A 20,056-nucleotide genomic window follows, 5' to 3' on the forward strand; every position below is an offset into this window, starting at 1 on the left:
GCGAACTGAGGAGATCGTGAATGCCAGCCAGGAGGTGGACTGCAGAGCTCGAGCATCCTGCTGCAAAAGCATACATCAACAAACAAGGTGGTGATAGCATATGGTCCAAAAGTAGGCGACGAAGCCCAGCAAATGGAGCCCAGAGGCCAGGGGATAAGAGCTATTTAGCCCGGAACACACGGCGCGAGGTAACGATCAGGATTCTTGTCGAGAAGACTAGTTCCTGGCCACAATATATGTACACGTATGAATCCATCTTATACCGAACATGTACATTGAACTTGGACAGGGCAAATGTTTGAGAGAAATTATTGCACCATATATGCATGCCCTCTTGATGAATCTCAGAAGCTTCAACACGTCCGACCACAGACGAGTTACACAATGCTGCTAGTCAACGACGGCCCCCTTTATTCTTCAGAAAGATTTCACCTCTTTCTGGTGAAGAAAGCCAAATCCAGGCTTAGCCAGTTCTAGTAGCTAGACATAATTGAAAAGCCATATGAACAGAGAGTTTTTCTCCTCAGAAGTCACCACTCTTTGAACATATGGCTTCGAATTTTCAGACTGATTGTTACTAGTTTCATAGTTAATATATGTTCATCAGTTCATGTAGTGCCCGTGCTAGAGAAATCAGCAACCGTAGTAGACCCAGAGCAAGATGCTAGTATCATACAATCTGAAACTTCCTTTTTACTGCTGATGAAAGAACGTGCATACTTCAGGTTCAGGGCCACCCAGGCACCCAGTCACCTTCATCGTCAGTTTGTTCTGCAATTGAACTAAGATGCTCTCAGAAAACTCATGTGTCAAGCAAGAACATTGCACTGAGACGCAGATCGATAATACAAATTCATGCTACTCCACTACGGAATCAAATAATTGGTTATATATCTAGAGTCATAGGATTACCCTGATAACTGCTAGAGCGTCGCCTAGTGCTTCCTCCAAGCCTCTTATCCCTGCCATGTTCAGATCATTTAGATTTTCTTCCATGGCCCTGAAATTTGATTACTTCGAAAATTATTAGATATTAAGGCAACATAGATCAGTGGCTGTTTCATAAAGTGCATTTGTTTCGTTACCCTTGAGCGATCATAATTAGCAGGTCAGCTAACGAGCCTCCAATTGGCTCCTCATTCTGAGAAAGCTGCAGGGAAAGCAAGAAAAAACATGCATACTATGAGAAAATCACACTAGTCCTTTTGATTAGAATACATATTTGACATATCAATAACAAACTGCATAATGTTTAGATAAGGGGTCCTAAAAGGACTTCCAATAATAATCAATTTGTTCAATTTTGCAAAAGCATTCCATGAGGTAGAACATAAAGAGTGTGTTTGGTTGCCTGCATAAGGGTCTAGCCAGGCTTATGGAATACAACCTGGACTTGTTTGGTTGGCTGGATGGCCTGCTAGCCAGGCTCCACCAAGCCCAAATCAGGGGATTTGGGTGGCTTGCTGGAAACGGCCGATTCGGCCGTTCTCTGCAAGCCAGGCTTGGCTAGCCCCGCAGCGACATCCCCTCACCTTCTTCACTGCCTCGGCGCTCACCTCCTCCTCACCCACGCATTGCTCGCGAGAAGGCCGCAGGTCGTCGTTGCCGGCCGCCGCGGACTGGGAGGCGGAGTCCCCCGTCTGGCAGATCTCGACAAGTGCGCCCCCATGCGAGAAGGCCGCAGGTCGTCATCGCCACTGTAGATCCTCGGGTCGACGGTGATCGACGACGCGCCCCTCCGTCTCCTCCCGCCTCCGTCTCCTCCTTCTGCCAGCCGGCGCATGCAGCGGGACAGGCACCTTGGCCCTGCGCACGAGCCACGAGGCCGTGGACGCGGCGCCCGCCCCCGCCGCTTCCGCTCCGTCATCCCCGGCCGCGGCGGCCTGCTTCTTGGCCAGCTTGAGGATCTCGAGCAGGTCGTGGTCGAAGTGCGCCGCGTCCCTGGGCTCCAGCTCGTTCCGGCTGAACAGGCGCTCGTACACGTACGTCAGCGACGGTGCCAGCCCCGTCCGCGACAGCCACGCGTACCAGTCCATGCGCGTGGCGCAGTGGCGGCTGCCCTGCCCCTCCCTCAGCTCTCTTTTCCAACACCACTTGCTGCTGGAGGCCGGCGTGCCGCCCGCGGACCTCCGGCGCGCAGCGGGGATGTGCCCGAAGCTGCTGTGCGGGCATCCCGGCGTCCACCATGCCCACAACATGTTCGACTTAAGTTCCGTAAGGGGGTAAAATTACCAGGTGAAGGAAGAGGTGAGTCTACTCAAAGTAAACCAGGCAACCAAACACACCAATTCTTAGCCAAGCTTAGCTAGTACAGGCAACCAAACACGTGCTACTTGCATTAGTTAAAGCTGGTCAGAGCTAGCCTGTCTTAGTTTTGCTAGTCAGGCTTGTCTAAGAAAACGAACCAAACACACCCAAAGTGAATTAGCGTATGAGATTGAAACTAACATACTGGTCTGCACCTATTGGCTGATGGTATTATTTGCCGCCGGGGGAGACGAGACCAACACATGATAGTTACATTTTCATCATAATATGATCGTGGTTGTTGAAGAAAATTTAGTACATACGACTTCACAACATAATTCACTAATGCCAGAATTTTCCTTAAATACTAGGCCAACTCTTATTTTTGTTTTCTCATAATAAAACTTGTGGCAAAGCTTTTGCCTTCCTTTGAAACGGACTAGATATTGTTCTTCAATTATGTCCAATGGAAAAGTATCGGAGCCATCAAGATACAAGATCTATATCAAATACAGGAAGTTTATTCAGCTAGCATTGTTGCAACTTGGAGGCCACTTGCATGGTGATGTGGACATTTCTTTCCTTTTATTTTACATCATGATGATATAGAAGGCCACATCTCTAACATATCAAAGAAGGAAAACCAAACCAGACTGTGATAAAGACAATATCACAAACAGAAAAAACAAAAACAATGAGTCAAAGGAGATATGATAGAAATCGATCTACCAATTACCGATGACTACCCACTTCACAAATGGCTCATAAAAAGAGAACCATCTATGGTATAGATCTAGACGAGTTGGTCTTTTGCTTTAACCCATCTATGATAGCATTGTTATCACGTAGGGTGCTCGAGTTCACTTATATGGAATATGTAAGGTCAATAGGACATGAATACATTCTTTAAATCCATTTTCCTTGCATTGGTATCTGCTATAGCTACCTTATGGGTGGTTTATGTTGTTGTAGCCATTATTCTCCTTTATGAGGTTAATTACTATCTGGTGGGTGGCTTTCCATGTCAAGTAATAGAATGAGGAAGATAACAAAGAGACCATGAGGTAGAGGACGACAATGTCTCTACTTGTCGAGGATGAACCCCTCATGTAGCTATGAAGAGGACTTAGAGCCTTTTTTTGTGGCTCGAGGACTTGGAGCCCTAGGAGGAGGCGTAGGAGGATGAGGAGTACGTGCAATGAGAGTTGAGCAACAACAATGGGATAGAAGAACATGATCTAAGGAAGATGGGTGTTATGGAGAGAGAGATCCTAACAAGGATCATGAGGATGAAAAATTGCAATGATATTGACTACTACTTTGATGATGATGACTTCGTCCATGGGGTCAATAAGGTGTCGGCGGCCTCGGAGATCTATGATCACAATTGTCCCAATAGATGTAGACAAATTCAATACTAGTGATTTGTTGTGATACCCCACTATACTAAGCAACCCTTAGGTCTTGTTTGGTAGGGCTCCAAATCTATATCTAGATTTCATTTCCATATCCATGGATCTAGAGTGGATCATATCTAAAGTAGATCTAAAGCTCTACCAAATTAACAACATCAACTCTAGTTTCCCCTTCACCATGGACAAGAAGATAAGCCATAATCACTACCCACAGTAATGGCTACCACTCTCTGACCCACCTGACGATGCTCCTTGGCAAAGGTGATAGACTGATAGTTATTACCATCAATAATGGGGATTACCTATAATCTGTGGTAGGGATGGCTCATGTGGCGACTCCTATGTGTAGAGATGGATAGTATGCCCAGTAGCTGAGACGAGGTTTTTGCTAAGGTTTCCTAATGCTAAGATGGTGAATGAGTGGAGTCATATTAAAATCTGACTCTAAGAAATGAAGCTCAAATTATGATTGAGGCTTGGTCTCCTACTGTGGGTGCTAAAGGTGTTTTGCAATCTGCTTAATTGGTTCAGATTTAGTGGGGTCCCTATTGATCGAAGATCTATCAAAACCCTAGCTAAGATAGGTGGCCTGGTTGGGAAAGTTATGGAAATTGATGAAGGATCCAAATACAAATATGATTATGTTTGACTGAAGATAGCTTGCAGGGATGTCACTAGAGTGCCAAAAACTGCTGAAAGTTTGCTAGGAATGTACTCCCTCCGTTCCAAATTATAAGTCATTCCAAGAATCTTGGAGAGTCAAAGCATTTCCAAGTTTGACCAAAAATATAGAGAGAAATATAAAGATTTATGTCATAAAATGGGTACACTATGAAAATATAACTAACAAAGAATCTAATGATACTTGGTTGCTACAAAAAATCTTATTATTTTGCTATATAAATTTGGTCAAACTTGAAAAACTTTGACTCTCCAAAATTCTTGGAATGACTTATAATTTGGGACGGAGGGAGTATTTGATAGATTTTGGTTTTGAAAGGGAAGTTGCTATAGAAAGTGGACCCAAGATGCTCAAAAGTGGAATTATAGTGGGTGATCCTGATTTTCAGCCCCCTGCTAAAAGAACTAAATCTAGTATAGAAACGGAACAGAGTCAGCAAGAGGAGAAAAAGGATGCATCTCATAGCATAGAGATCAACAATAATCATAACAATGATAAGAACTTTGGCAAACAGTCTAAAATATATTGGTCAGCTCCTCCTAAAGTGGACACAACTCATACCACTCCAACCAAGCTGATGAGCGATGCTAAAAAACTTATAAGAAGAGGTGTAATGTTGATGATGGGGAAAAAGTCCACATTCCTGACACTCTTGAAGATTTTGATTCTGATAGTGACTCATTTGCTCAGAAATTAGCTCTATTGGCTGGTATGGGTGGTGATGGTCAGTCTTCAAAAATTGATCAAGAGGATACTTCAAAGCAAATATGGTTTACGAATGAGACCTCAAATGTTGTTATCAAAGATATGTCACATGATGAGCTGGCTGACAAGATCTATAATGGTAATAGAAAAGGTGTGAGTATAACTATCAACACACACTCTCCTAAAATCTTCCTATCTGATGATAACATTATAAACACTCAAGATAGTGAAAATATGGACATTGATGGTACTACTCAGAGGGATGAGGCTCCTCCTCAATCTGATTCTTGCAACAAATCAAATACAAGAAAGAAGAAGTGAAAGGCTTAAGAAAGATGCAACTCTGACAAATGTGGAAGAGGTGGAGAGGAATGCTCATAAAACAAATCTTGAAGGTAACTCTTATAATTACAATTCCTTTTCTGCATTACTAAATGATGATATTGCTCATGTTACCTTTTGTATGGGAATTGTGGTTGAGGATAATAGTTTTGATACTTTTAATCTAGTAAGAGACCTAGAAAAAGCTAGGGATGATCTGTACCAAAAGCAAATGTTGAAAAATCAAAAACCTCAAACTGAGTCGGTTGAGGGGATTCATGAGGATAATGTTCCTTGAGCTGAGTGGATTCATGAGGAATCTTTTGAATCAGAAGATTTTATTCTTGTTGAATCAAGGAAGAGAAAAGAGAACAAAGAAAAAGTTTAATGCTTTCTACCTTACAAAATAGTAAGAAAATCACATAGGAAAATCCTGGTGATCTAAGGAAAACAAGACAGAAATCTAGTAAGGTTACTGTTCTAAAAAATTCCAAAAAAACTAAAAATGACTGTCAATGGAATAATTTGGAAGTGTTAGGGTCTTAGGAAAAAAGGAGTGTTTACCTTTCTCAAAGACTTGATATTTCAAAATTGTTTTCATTTTATTGGATTACAAGAAACTATGATTAAAGATTGTGATGAAAAGATTCTTAGGAAGTTTGATTCAAATAAGGACTATTTGTGGCTATACAATCCTTCTAAAGGAGATCTAGTGGTATTCTAGTGGGAGTGAGAATGAATTTTATGATGTTGGATCTTTTCAAAAGGGTGACCTCATGCTTCAAATGAATTTGTGGGATAAAAGTAATTATATGAAGCAGCACATGATGATAAAAAGATGGAGTTCCTCTCTGAACCCTCTTCATTTTGTTCTCGAAATTCAAATCCTATTTTGATAGGTGGTGATTATAACATCTTCAGATATGCTAATGAAAGGAATAAACCTCATGGTTTAACTAAGTTTTCAAACCTCTTTAATTCTCTGATTGGTTTCTATGAGCTTAAAAAATTGTTATGACTGAGGGCCTTTACCCTTGGTCTAATAACCACGAGGATCCCACTCTTGAAAAATTTGATAGGATTTTGGTTTCTAAAGATTGGGAATTTTTTTCCAATTGTTATGGTTAAGAGACTCCCTAGAGAAATATTTGATCATAATCCTTTAGTAATGACCTCTGATTATCATAAACCTTTGAAATTTTTACAGTCTAGATTTGAGCTTAACTGGCTAGATAATCCTAAGTTTTTAGTGGCAGTTGAAAAAATTTGGTCAAAACAGTGTAATGCTAGAACTTCTTTGGATAGAATACAATAGAAATTAAAGTTATTGAAACAATACTTCAAAGGTTGGGGATTCAATTTACAAGGGGAGTTGAGAAAACAGAGGAAAAAGATTAGTGAAGAATTATTTGAGTTGGAAGTAATTGAAGAGACTGATGATCTCACTCAAGAACTTATGATTAGGAAAGTTTGGCTGATTAATGAATCCTTATAGCTGCTAGATCAAGAGGAAACATATTGGGTAAAGAGACGTCATGATAAATGGTTGCTTAAAGGTGATAGTAATAGTAAATACTTTGATAGCATTGCTAATGGCAGGAAAAAGGAAGAATTCAGTTTTATTTTTAGAAAGTGATGGAATTGTAATTGAGGGCGATGAAAATCTATTAAAACATGCAACTGAGTACTATGCTGATGTTTTTGGTCCTATTGAGGAGCATAATATTCACATTGATAATAGCCTATGGGATGAGTTGGAAAAGGTTTCTAGTGAGGATAATCTAACTTTTACTAAACCCTTCTCCAAGGCAGAAATTAAGAAGCCTTGTTTCACATGAAAAAAAATAAAGCAGCCGGTCCTGATAAGATTCTATTGAGTTTTACCAAACTTGTTGGAATATTGTTAAAGATGACATAATTCAGCTATTTAGTGATTTTTATGAAGGAACAATTGATATTAGTAGAATCAATTATGGTATTATTACCCTTTTATCCAAAATTACTCATGCTTCTAAAATTCAACAATTTAGACATATTTGTCTTTTGAACTATTTGTACAAGCTCATCACAAAAACATTGACTTTGAGGCTTTAAAAAGTGGTAGACAAGCTTATTCACCTTAATCAAACAACTTTTATGAAGGGAAGAAATATTATGAGTGGGGTTATGGTGTTACATAAAATACTTCATGAGACCAAGAGGAGGAACCAAATTAGGGTTATTCTTAAATTAGACTTTGAAAAAATGATAAGGTCAAATGGAATTTCTTATTTAGCTGTTTAGCTGCTAGAGGTTTTTGTGCTAAATGGTGCAAGTGGATTGAACAAGTAGTCTCTAGGGGACTGTTAGTGTGAAATTGAACAATATATCTAGTCCTTATATTAAAAGTTTTAAAGGAGTGAGATTGGGTGATTCTTTATCACCAATCTTGTTCAATTTTGTGTCTGATGGTCTATCTCGAATGATTCGCAAAGCTCAATCAAACGATCTTTTTACAGGCTTAGGAGATCATATTGTGAATAAGGGTGTAGCTGTGTTACAATATGCTGATGATACTATAGTTTGTCTCAAGCATAATCTTGAGGGAGCTAGGAATATGAAGTTGCATTTATATATGTATGAATTGATGGCTGGACTCAAGATTAATTTCTATAAAAGTGAAGTACCGATTATAAATGATAATGCCAATTGGGCTAGTATCTATGCTGATATTTTCAGTTGTCAAACTGGTATTTTTTTCTATCAAATATCATGGTGTTCCTGTCAGCCCAAGTAGATTACATGTTATTGACTGGCTTCCTTTGGTTGAAAAAAATAGTAAAAAGCTAGACTCTTGGAAAGGAGGCATGATGTCTATTGCTAGAAGGACAATCTTAATCAATTCTAGCTTAAGTAATTCACCAATTTATCATATGTCTATATATCCGCTACCCAAAACTATCATTGACAGATTAGACAGAGTTAGAAGGAAGTTTTTCTGGCAAGGTGGGGGTACTAAGAAAAAATATCATTTGATAAAGTGGATAAAAATCTATAAGCACAAAAAGAAAGGAGGACTAGGTATTAAAGATCTCAAGAAAATGAATATTAGTCTGCTTTGTAAATGGTGGTGGAAGCTTGATAATGAGAAAGGCCTTTGGCAAGACATTATAGAATACAAATATTTGAGGAAAGACACTATATGTACTGTGAAACACGGACAGAACGAGTCAACGATTTGGGTTGATCTCCTAAAAATAAGAAACACATATTTACAAGGACGAAAGCTGAAAGTAAAAAATGGTAAGAAGACTCTATTCTGGATGGATAGTTAGATATTTGATAAACACCTCTTGAGTGTGTGTTTCTAGATTTGTTTAAAATTTGCTTGCAACCTGATATTTCTGTGTCACAAATGAAACAAAGTTCTGCTAGTTTCACTAGATGGTTGGTAGATAATATGAGATTAGATTGGGATAATATCCTTAGCAAGGTTGAGAGGATTACTTTGACTGATGAAGAGGATATGGTTTTCTAGAAATTTGGTAAGAATGGTTGCTTCTCTGTTAAGTCAGTTTATAAGTCTCTTACTTCAAATGATGATGGCCCTTATTATAAAAAAATTGGAAAGGAAATATCCCTGCTAAGCTCAAAATATTTTTATGGCTTGTTGCAATAATGCAATACTCACCAGAGATAATATGTGTAAGAGGAAATGGAATGGAGATCCATTATGCTTGTTTTGTGAGTGTAATGAATCTGTCTCACATCTCTTATTTCAGTGTAGTTTGGCTAAGGCTGTGTGGGCCATTGTGGCACATTACTTAGGTGCTTCTAATGTACCTAGAAACTTTGATCAATGTTGGATATGGTGTGAGCATTGGCTACCTTTTGTGAGAAATTTCATGCTTTAGGCATTGTGGCTATTTGCTATGCGATTTGGAAAACACGCAACAATGTTTGTTTTGAGGGAAAGACTGTTACAAGTCTAATTTCTATTATTTGTTATGCTTGTTCACTTATGGAATATTGGGTGGATTTGTTCTTGGATGATGACAAGGATCAACTAGTTGCTGGGGCAAATACAATGCTAAAAATTGCCTTGCAGCTGGTGGGCAAGGAGGCAAAAGTACAAAGGAACCACTCATTAGAAGATGCCAAGTCAAAGGATCAAGATGACAAGCCTGATGAACAAAGCAATTGAGGTGTCATATGGATAAAATAGTGTTAGAAGCTCTCAAGGAATCCTTCTTTTGAAGACTGCTGGTCATGTGACTATTTTGTTGTCTGACGTTTCCTCAGTTTGAATCGTTTGTTAGCCTTGTTGGCTCTTTTGTGCTACCACAGTTGTTTGTTGGTAAGCCATAGTTGCTTTACTTGTCGCGGTCTTGAGTGTTCATTCATGTAAGCTTTACTCTAGTTTACTTTCTGCTCTACAAACTCTCTGTATGAATGGTATTTCCATTGTTTTTCAATGGAAATGGGGGAAGATCCCTCGTCTAAAAAAAATCTTGAAATATACAAAAGTTTTGTACTTTAGAATTTTCATAGCTTATTGTTTTGAGCCCTCTTAGTTGCAACTTACAATACTTCCATGAGTTTATTATTAATGGCTTGATGGCCCTCATGGCCTCCAACTCTTTGATTATATAGTATCCTCTAAAGTCCCCCAACACGCAAGTAGGAGTCCATGAAACTCAGAATCATAATAGCAACTCTCTTTTGAGTCCTAGTGTAGGTACGGTTCTTGATCTAATCTAATAATCTTGGTGACCTCTCTAATTTTATGTCTTGCTTATGTCAAGTCAATGCATTGGAGGAACCCAAATGTGGCTTAGGTGTTGATCTCTGTCTTTCTTCTTAACAAATAGGTTTAATCTTTAACTTCATATGATTAGGTCAAGATAAATCGTATCATATTTAAATTCTCGAATGTGACCTTCCTAGATTGTACCTCCTTTAGAATTTGGGGATTTTTTCAATGAAAAAACAAATTGAACAATGTCAAGTATCAGCATGCGCCTTATTTATCTTATGAAAGTTATGGTGCCTGACATATTTGGTATATCATAGATGACGTGTATGATTGATATTTCACATTTATGATACACAATAGTGACTTAGCTCTTGTGTGCCTAGTGATCTTACTAACTAGAATTTTTGAGGCAGGTAGCTTATAAACTCTTAATTAGAGCTAGAGCAAAAAGCTTTACTTTGTTATTTACTAACCTTTTGCTCTAGTACTTTGTAGAGTTTTTAAATAGGTGCGAACCAAAGACCCCTTCCTCTCGAAGTGTGGTGTGTGCCATCGCAAGTGTGACCCTCCATCTCATATCATATTTATTCATTCAGTAGAAACATAAATCTACTTGAGGAATAACTCCTTTCTTCTTCATTATATTTATTCACCCCCCTCTAGTCATATTATAGGACCTTTCATCGGTCCATCCGACATCAGCAGGAGCTAATTGACCTCTACCGCTACAGGCCAAACCCATCCTTGCTTTCAATTTCAAACTACGCTCACAGCAATTCAAAATCTCCCACTCGCCTAGATCAAATGTTGCTAGTCTCAGAGGATCAACGACCACTAGGGGACAATGTCGAGGCCATTAGGGTCGGAATTGAGCTGTCGCAAGCTGTGTCCCAACAACAGTCATCTATTTGGAGCTCTGCACACTACGTGGCACTAGACCATTCCTCTCAATTGTGGCAGCACGGTGACGGTGCCTGTCCACCAAACAACAATAGGCAAATGGGGCTATCCGCACCGTCTGTCTGCACACCGCTCCCCAATAACTTCTCGTCTGGGGAGGAGTTGGAGAAGGGCACCCTGGATGAAACTGCAACCTCAATTTTGTCGCCTTCGGAGGCCATTGTGGCGCTACCTACTGGGCCACAAGCTTCTCTAGACTTCAGCCCCCTCAACTTTGTGGTTCTAATGCTCGTTGGGTCTCAAGTGGAGAAGTCCCACATAACTCCTTCAAACACCAACCTGACGAGGCATATTCAGCCATGGTGGTCACTTTGTCATAGCCGCCGACAACTACTCAATTTGAGGTCGCCACCTTCATCGCATCCCTTAAGAAACCTCTGATGGAGCCAATCTTGGCTTCCGTGCCGTGTCCTACTACATCCAAGTAGGTCGATCGTGATCTGGTGCCACGATGCAGTGACCACCTTGCCACCAAGTCGACTTACCGTGACTCGATTCCTAAGAAGCAGGGGAGATGTGTGCTCCTTGGCAAATGGATGAAACGCTCGGAGACCAAAGCAACAAAAACACTAGGCAACACCATCACCAACATGTTCCATGAGACATTCACGAATCCTCTGTCATCTTCCAAGAGGGTGGCGATGTGAGAGCTATTCCCCAAGAACGCCTCGCGTTAATGCAGGGCAATGGACACGTTGCTGTGAGCACATACGCTACTTAGGTCGCGCAATTAGTTTCTTACTTAGTTACAATTCAATGTAGTCCACCGTTTCGCGGTGCTTTGTGTCGGTGTTTACCCTATCACTAATGGCATCTCAAGATGAAATGATATTGTGTACCTTTTTTTTCTAACTCCTCTTAGGCCATTCTCACTGGAGATTTCATGACCCAATTTCCAACACATCCATATTAGAAACAGTGTAAAAGAGTTTCATCATCATAAAACTCTCTCTACTCCCATAAAACTCTTATCATATCTTTTTTTCATTAATATAATACCACATCAGCATATTTAATGTCCATAAAACTCTAATAAAACTCTATTGACCTTAATGAAATAAATGTTGAACACGCTCTCAAAAAAGAAATGGCTATTTATACCGTCGATGTACAAATCATTTATACCAACTAAATGTACCAGTGTTTTTTTTTCTAAAGTGGGGTGGAGGGGTCACGGGACCAAAGTCTAAAAATCACACGCATATACATATTCGCGCAAAAAAAATATGTTCATCGTGACTAGCAAGCTTAGGGCAGGGTATGTAGCTCCAAGTGTGGCCTCTGGGGAAAAAGATGTCTAATTTTTCAATATGCATGTGCATTTTTTTGGAAGAAACTTGTATCTTTCATGGTTAATTAACTGTTACCAAAATTCTGAAAAGAAAGAAAGTGTTGACGGTAAATCTCTAACGTTTAAAAATGGGGATTTACGGACCATGGGAGATGACCCTTTGTGCAGTTGCGTTATGTACAAAAGCAGTGATATATATTTTTGTATTATTTTTATCAAATATTTATGCTTAACCTGTATATTGCAGTTGACCCTTGACTCTCGTGCCTCAATATTGAGATCAATTTCTGTGTTGGCAAGGTCCCAGTATCGACCGAATACTTTTTCAATGCTGCAAGAAAGAGTGCAAGGAAATCAGGAAGTGTCATTAACTCAAAGGAAAAGTGGGTATATAGATGCTGCTGACTGAATTAAAGCACGTTTCGGAATGAAGAACACGCTGATGCACAAACTAGCTTGACACGGAGGATAAAATATATAATCTCACTCTCAATTTACCCCCTCCATTCTAAATTATAAGACGTTTGACTTTTTTAACCCCAAGTTTAACAACTCATCTTATTAAAAAAATTATACAAACATCATGAAATTTAAGTTATTCTTAAAGAACTTTCATTAATAAATTAACTAAGCCATGGCAAAAGAAATGACATTTTGTATAAATTTTTGAATAAGGCAAGTGGTCAAATTTGGTGTCAGAAAAAAAATCAAAGGTCTTATAATTTATAATTTAGGATGAGTTGAGTATATCACTATAATATTAGTGCAAGATGGATATAGGGACTTCACCTACAAATATTTACTTCAGATTAAGATCGTGCCACACATAACAGAAAAGGCTCTCTCCTCTATATATCACTCCCTTTATTCCAAATTACAAGACATTTTAGCTTTTTACATATCACTTTTATTATGTATCTAGACATAATGTATATATAAGTAAATAACAACAACTATATATCTAAAAAAAATAAAAGGTCTTATAACTTAGAACCTGCATTTTTGTTAGTTGTCCTATTCAATAGTCCAAGGCACACTCTCTCTGTCCCTATTCAACGGTCATTCTTGTGTCCCAAGAAGTCAAACATACCTAACTTTAATGAACTATATATGCAATTAAATACACTCTCTATATCTATAAAGAAAGTCATTTAGGACAGCGATACGGTCTCCAAAACCTTACATTGACTCCTTGTTTTTATACAAATATTTATTAAAAATAGTATATGTATATTTTCATAAAAACTATTTTTCAAGACAAATCTATTTATATGATTTTCACATTTTCAAACTCAACAACTTAAAAGTTATTTATGATTTATATTTCCAATTTGATCAAAACTTCGTCCAAAACGATTTTCTTTATAAGTATGAAATGAGTAATAATATTTATAAAGATATAATTAGTGCTATTAGATAAATAATTAAATCTGTTTTTATGATAAACTTATTTGGAGATACAAATATTACTAATATTTTTTATAAATTTAGTTAAACTTAAGAAAATTTGATCAGCATGTTTTCCCGTAACGGCGGTTAAATAGGGGGCAATAGGGAGTGTATACTACAATTACAATATGCCTTGATTGCAATTGCACCTATATTTTATGCAATTGCTAATATTTTATACATGCTACTATATGAATAGAAAAAACATTGACCCAGCATCCGTGCAGATGCTTTATAGTAGGACGTAGGAGTATGCGTTACAGTAATTTTTTTTAGAGCTGCGTTACACAATAAATTACTACCATCTGTCGCACCAAATAGGACAGCACGACGACATCTCAAAATGTTTAGTTGCAGAAAATGCAAATCCAAAAGATTAATAACACCAACGCCCTACTTGCATCGTCTCAAGACAAACACAGCGAATCAGATTTGGCTGTTGAAATCCTACGTCTTCCTACTGCTACATGGAGTGGTACAATCTTTTGACTTAGACCTTGTTTAGATACACCAAAAAATCTAAAACTTTATAAAATTTTCCGTCATATCGAATCTTGCGGTACATACATAAAATATTAAATATAGATAAAAAGAATAACTAATTACACAGTTTACTTGTAAATCATAAGACGAATATTTTAAATCTAGTTACTCAATAATTAGACAATATTTGTCAAATAAAAACGAAAATACTACAGTGTTAAAATCCAAAAAAAAATTTGCCTTAAATTGTGAGCAATATTTTTGCTCTTGCACAGGCTCCGACGCAGGCAGAAATCCGCTGCACGTTTCCAGCTTATCCGAAGCAACAGGAGCTGGCCATGAATGCTAGACGTACGACGCGACGCGAGCGCCAAAGCAAGGAGATGGAACCAAACAAGAAAGCCGGCCGGCCTGCATGATTATTTATGCGAGGGAAGAAGGAAAAGAAAAATATTCAGAGAATGAATCACCTGGAGTCGGCGGAGGCGAACTCGTAGAGGCGGCCGGCGGGGGAGAAGACGACGAGCGCGACCTGGGCGTCGCACAGCACGGAGAGCTCGTAGGCCTTCTTGAACAGCCCGCTCCGGCGCTTGGAGAAGCGCACCTGCCGGCTCGTCCGGTCCTCGATCCGCCGCAGCTCCACCGGGCCGCGCTTCCTCCTCCCCGCCTTGCTCTCCCTGATCTCCTCCTGCTGATGCGCCGCCCGCGCCCGCCTCCTCGCCGCCGCCCCCACCTCCATTTCGATCTTGCCAAGGCCCTGGGTGGGTGGGCAGCCAACAGAAGAGAAGAGCCTCGCAAGTGGCGATGAGCTCGCTTGCGTTGCGTGGTCACTTCGCTGCTCACGCGCGCGCTCAGCTAGCTGTACATGTGTGGGGAAGCGGACGGAAGGCGTCTCCATCGGAACAAATTCTTTGGTGAAAGAGAAATGGCGAGGCGGAGCCACGGCCCACGGGGGATGGATTCCTGTGCTGTGGACGGCAGCAGCACAGCACCAGAGGGTGGGCTCGGAGGCCCGCTATCAGTCACCCATTCCACGTAAAGATAACGTGGGCTTACGTCAGGACGCGTTTCGCGACGCCATTGGTCGGCTACCTACCTTGGCCCTGTTTAGTTCCCAGAAAATTTTACAAAATTTTTCAGATTTTCCGTCACATCGAATCTTTAGACGCATGTATGGAGTATTAAATATAGACGAAAATAAAAACTAATTGCACAGTTTGGTCGAAATTGACGAGACGAATCTTTTGACCCTAGTTAGTCTATGATTGGACAATATTTGTCAAATACAAACGAAATTGTCACTATTTATATTTTGCAAAAATTTTTGAAAGTAAACAAGGCCCTGTTGGCCGGGACTGTAGATACACAGTAGGTGGAGATCTCAGCGAATGTTTCTTTTTTTTTGTTTTCAATCACAAAAGAAGAAAACAGTGAATGAGTGGCTAGGCAGCCTTTTGTCATGTCTATGAGCCTTTCACCACTGTCATCTGCTTTTCCATTCAAAGAAATTAAAGAATTTGAATTTAAAAAATGAAACTTTATATATAATTTTAGAACCCTAAACGATTTTAAATGAGAAATCATCAATTATAAAGTTGTAAATGTCTTCCACCTCTGCAGCTTTGATATAAAGTTTGTCAATTTGATTTAGAAAAGTTAAGATTTTTTGCTGCACATATTTTTAAGGGGATGTCATTTAATTTCGAACCACCTCTAAAAATTATACTATCTATAGAGACAGTTGATAAAGACTAGGAATATGAACTGTCTCAAAAAATTGATTTCTAGAGTTAAGTCATATCTAGGACTATTATTTTCAGAAGCGGGTTTTAATTAGAGCAGTCTCCGCTAAAAAAAAGGATAAAGCCTCTTAAAATTGCTCCGGTACAGTGAAAAGGTACCACAAACTATAGTGCACAACTCACGTCACATAGCACCATATGCAAATCCACTCGCGCCCAGAGATGATCTGTGTTATCATATCCCCCGACCCCAGAGGATTGTATTTTACAATTTACATTTACATAAAACATATCTGGGATTTCGGAAGGAGTCATCTTTTCCACGTACGTTTATGCAAACACACATACACGCTGAGAATTGAGACGTGTGCACGTGGTTGCAACAGTGCAAAGTGTCGACACAAACATATACACGGACCATGTTCAAGGGAAATTACTAGTTTTCTAATCTGAGAGTTGCTGACCATGACTATGAATGGCCCCAATTAAACCTGTTTCCGAATCCTGCAGGATTGGAGCTGGCAAATATGTATATACACATAGTCACACATACACATATATTTCCAGTTTCGAGCTACTCTTCTCTTTGGAGTCCACATATAGTCCCCTCGTCTTCAGAGGCCTTCTGCTTTTCTGCTCTCCAAAATAAAGCACAACCACCACTCAACCAGGGCTTAGGAGTTTTAATTAGTACTATATAATATATATATACGAGCTAGATATGGTAGATAATTTTGAAACATACCTTCTTTCTGCTGCAAAATCTAGTTCACACAAATGACAGGTTTGGGCAACCAATCACCTTCATCATCAGTTTGTTCTGCAATCGCCAAATTAAGATACTGTCAGAAATAATGTCATGTGTTCAGCACGGTCGTTGCATCTTTAATTCGTGATTCATGTCAAGTTCCCCATGCGGTTTTACATAGAGTACAAGAAATATATAAACAGTACAGTATGACCCTTATAGCTGACAGAGCGTCGGTAATTATTTCCTCCAAGCTTCTTATGTCAGCCATGCTCATCCCGTTTGCATTTGCTTCCATCCCCCTGGAATTTACTTAACCAATTAAATAGCAAGTATAACATTTACATCTTCAATGATCCAATTATTAACAAAGATTCTACGTTCAAGTACATCATGTATACCATTGGGCAACGATATTTATTAGCTGGTCAGGTAACCGTCCAGCAGATGGCTGCCCTTTCTGAGCAAGACAGGCAATATTAGTGTATGCTGGGAGAACTTAAAGAAATTACAAACCTCAAGCCTACATAATATTTCACATATGAACCAGATAATATTTCTAATCCAGAAGGAATTCTTATATACACTTAAAAACTGTATCCAAAGTTGTCCAAATGCTGTCTTGATTAAATAGAAAGGGAGGCTTGGAGTAAAACGAGAGCAACACATGATAGTTTCATTTTGACAATCATATATGGATCAGGTGGAGGAAGAAATTCATCAGTTAATTTATATGTGAAAAAAAAAACTATATCCAAAACAGGCTAGAAACTCAATTTTGCTAGTATGTAGGTATAGCAGCATTGTAGCATATTTTGTTGCAATTTGCTGTAAAGGCAATATTGACACAGACTGCGAAGGACTTGGATGTACAGATTTCTTTCCTTTTGCTTATTTATTTGGAAAGGCAAATATATGTACATGCTGCATGTTTTAAGTTGCAGTGAACTTTGAGACTTGCTACAAATATCTTCGCTGAAGAGTAAATCCATGTTATTCTAATAATTTCATGCTTCTGTGAACAAAGGAAAATTTATCTTTATGGTGAAAATGTGAACTACACACACTGACCTAGATGAAATCTTTTCTTTGAAATTAACCTGCAGGTGAGCTAATAAGGAGAAGGCCCAGATGGGAAAAAGCTAGCGCTAATTTAAATCAGAATCTTAACCTCAAAATTTTGTTCTTTAACCCTTCTTCGTACTACCATACCATTGATAATTCGACGCCTCTCGCAAATGCCTTTTTCAATTAAAATTTGCTTCATCATGATGACCCACATTGGGACATCTGAACATAACTTTTACATTTTATCTAATACATGCATAGCCAATTGACTACCTTCGATGCAAAAGATTTAATTTTTGTTCTTAGTAAAAAAAATGCATAAAAGTAGACTGTACATACAAATTGTATATGTTTTAATATTTTGTTCTTGAAGATGGAGGCAGTTTACAACCTTCCTCAGTAACTCTATCAAAACACAATGGGCATCTAGATCCATAAAAATCAGAACATAATGAAAATCACAGAACAAATGTTCTGAAACCTGGAAATAAAAATACAGAATGAAATGTTATTATCTTTTTTGGTTATTTAAAAATGATGATTTTCAACCTTTTTGTATATCCTCTATACAAGTCTTGGGATCTTAGCGATGCAATAAACGAGGGTTAAGACTCCAAGGACAAAGTTGCCTATTCCCTCTATCCTGTAATATAGTGCATTCTAGGAATCTTAAGACAAATTAAGGTAGAACATAAAAGATGCATGTACACTCATTTTATTTCCTAATCATACACTATCATCAATATGATTAATGGTGTTTGGTTGGTAAATGGAAAGTATTTAATTTAAAATTGGTTTTTGTTCTCTAGAATGTATTATATTTGAGGGCAATTTTGAATGTTAGAAAGCGCACTATATCATAGTACAAATGGAGTAGAAGTGTAGTACATGTAGTTTATTTCTAGGCTATAATATAAGTATATTAATAAGTATTTGGAACCAGATATGAGCTAGAGATATGATCATCTAATGATCTTCTCTGCAGTTGAGAAGTTTATATCCATATTGTTTTCCTAAGCTACCGGGCATATTTATTAAGCCTCCGTCTTTTTTTTCCCCTTTTTTTTAACTTTGGTGTACTTATTTCTTTGATTATTACTCCTTTAACCAACTTTTGTTGGAATTCTATGAAAATGTGTTGTTACCCATGACAAACCTGCAGCTAAAAGAGTAATAATCTATATATTTGAGCCTTTGAGGTTGGGTGGCGTACATATATACACATTACATTTAGGAAGAAGATAAATCATACAGTGATGTGCTGATATTGGCCGTGTGTGCATAAATGAAATGGCAACTTTTGAATGTTGGTACAGATTGCATTTATCAGTTAACTGATGACGACAACATTATCACAGATAGCAATTGTCTATTATTGCTTATAAGAAATAATCGGTAATATAAATTACTCCGTCCATGAAAGAATCAATTTCTAGAGTTGTCCTAAGTCAAAATTTTTAAACTTTAACCAAATTTCTAGAAAAAATGCTAAGATTTACGGTATCAAATTAGTATCATTAGATTTATCATAGAATCTATTTTCATAAGATGCGCATTTTATATCATAGATGTTGCTACTCTTTTCTATAAAGTTAGTCAAATTTAAAAAGTTTGACTGACATAGATTCTAGAAATTGGTTCTTTCGTGACGGAGAAAGTATCAACTATATTTATGCTTGACCTGTATATTGCAGTCAACCCTCGAGTCTCGTGCCTCAATATTGAGATCATTCAATGTGTTGGCAAGGTCCCAATATCGACCAAAAGTTTCTTCAATGCTGCAAGGCAGACAATGCACAAAAATCTTAGGCTTTGTTTAGTTCTTGGAAAAAATTTTACGACACTGTAGCATTTTCATTTGTTTATGATAATTATTGTCTAATCATGGACTAACTAGGCTTAAAAGATTCGTCTCGTCAATTCCGACCAAACTGTGCAATTAGTTTTTATTTTTGTCTAATTCCGACCAAATGGTGTGTGCCGCTAATAGCGGCTCAAAGCGCGCTAATGAGCGCTGAAACGGAGGCATCTTAGCGCCGCTATGATGGCAAACTCAGCATGGGCTTTCAGCCCCGTCCAGCCCAAATCACACGCCAGCCCAAAACCAGTGAATACGCTGCATCGGAGACTCTCGACGCAAGGTTTTCTTCAGACTACAACAGTGGCGGCGGTTGGTAATTGGTATTTGTAATGTCTTTGTCTTCTATTTC

At 38.6% G+C, this 20,056-nt stretch overlaps 1 protein-coding gene and 1 long non-coding RNA gene across 3 annotated transcripts; both read right to left on the bottom strand.

Annotated features, from left to right (window-relative positions):
- On the bottom strand, positions 261-15,230 carry LOC8060949 (MADS-box transcription factor 51). Of its 2 annotated transcripts, none has more exons than XM_021465003.1 (5): positions 14,759-15,230; positions 12,591-12,687; positions 1,086-1,150; positions 913-962; positions 261-771 (listed from the first exon to the last, which is right to left on the bottom strand). In XM_021465003.1, exons 1-5 carry the CDS (start codon positions 15,184-15,186, stop codon positions 728-730), a joined length of 684 nt encoding a protein of 227 aa, XP_021320678.1. In that variant the 5' UTR covers positions 15,187-15,230; the 3' UTR covers positions 261-727. The 2 variants fall into 2 exon arrangements, with proteins under 2 accessions (XP_021320678.1, XP_002445812.2); XM_002445767.2 differs by having other exon boundaries at positions 913-1,000; positions 14,759-15,228.
- LOC110436987 lies at positions 16,308-19,667 on the bottom strand. Its single transcript, XR_002454979.1, has 5 exons — positions 19,528-19,667; positions 17,180-17,238; positions 16,993-17,080; positions 16,776-16,850; positions 16,308-16,663 (listed from the first exon to the last, which is right to left on the bottom strand). It is a non-coding gene; the product is annotated as an uncharacterized LOC110436987 (long non-coding RNA).

Source organism: Sorghum bicolor, chromosome 7 (assembly GCF_000003195.3).
Source record: "Sorghum bicolor cultivar BTx623 chromosome 7, Sorghum_bicolor_NCBIv3, whole genome shotgun sequence".
NCBI lineage: Eukaryota > Viridiplantae > Streptophyta > Magnoliopsida > Poales > Poaceae > Sorghum > Sorghum bicolor.

Coding starts and splice junctions, on each gene's coding strand:
- LOC8060949 (XM_002445767.2), bottom strand. CDS start 15,186: ATGGAGACGCCTTCCGTCCGCTTCCCCACACATGTACAGCTAGCTGAG. Junction 12,688..14,758: donor TTCGCCTCCGCCGACTCCAG/GTGATTCATTCT, acceptor TCTTTCTTGCAG/CATTGAAAAAGTATTCGGTC. Junction 1,001..1,085: donor CTAATTATGATCGCTCAAGG/GTAACGAAACAA, acceptor ATCAAATTTCAG/GGCCATGGAAGAAAATCTAA.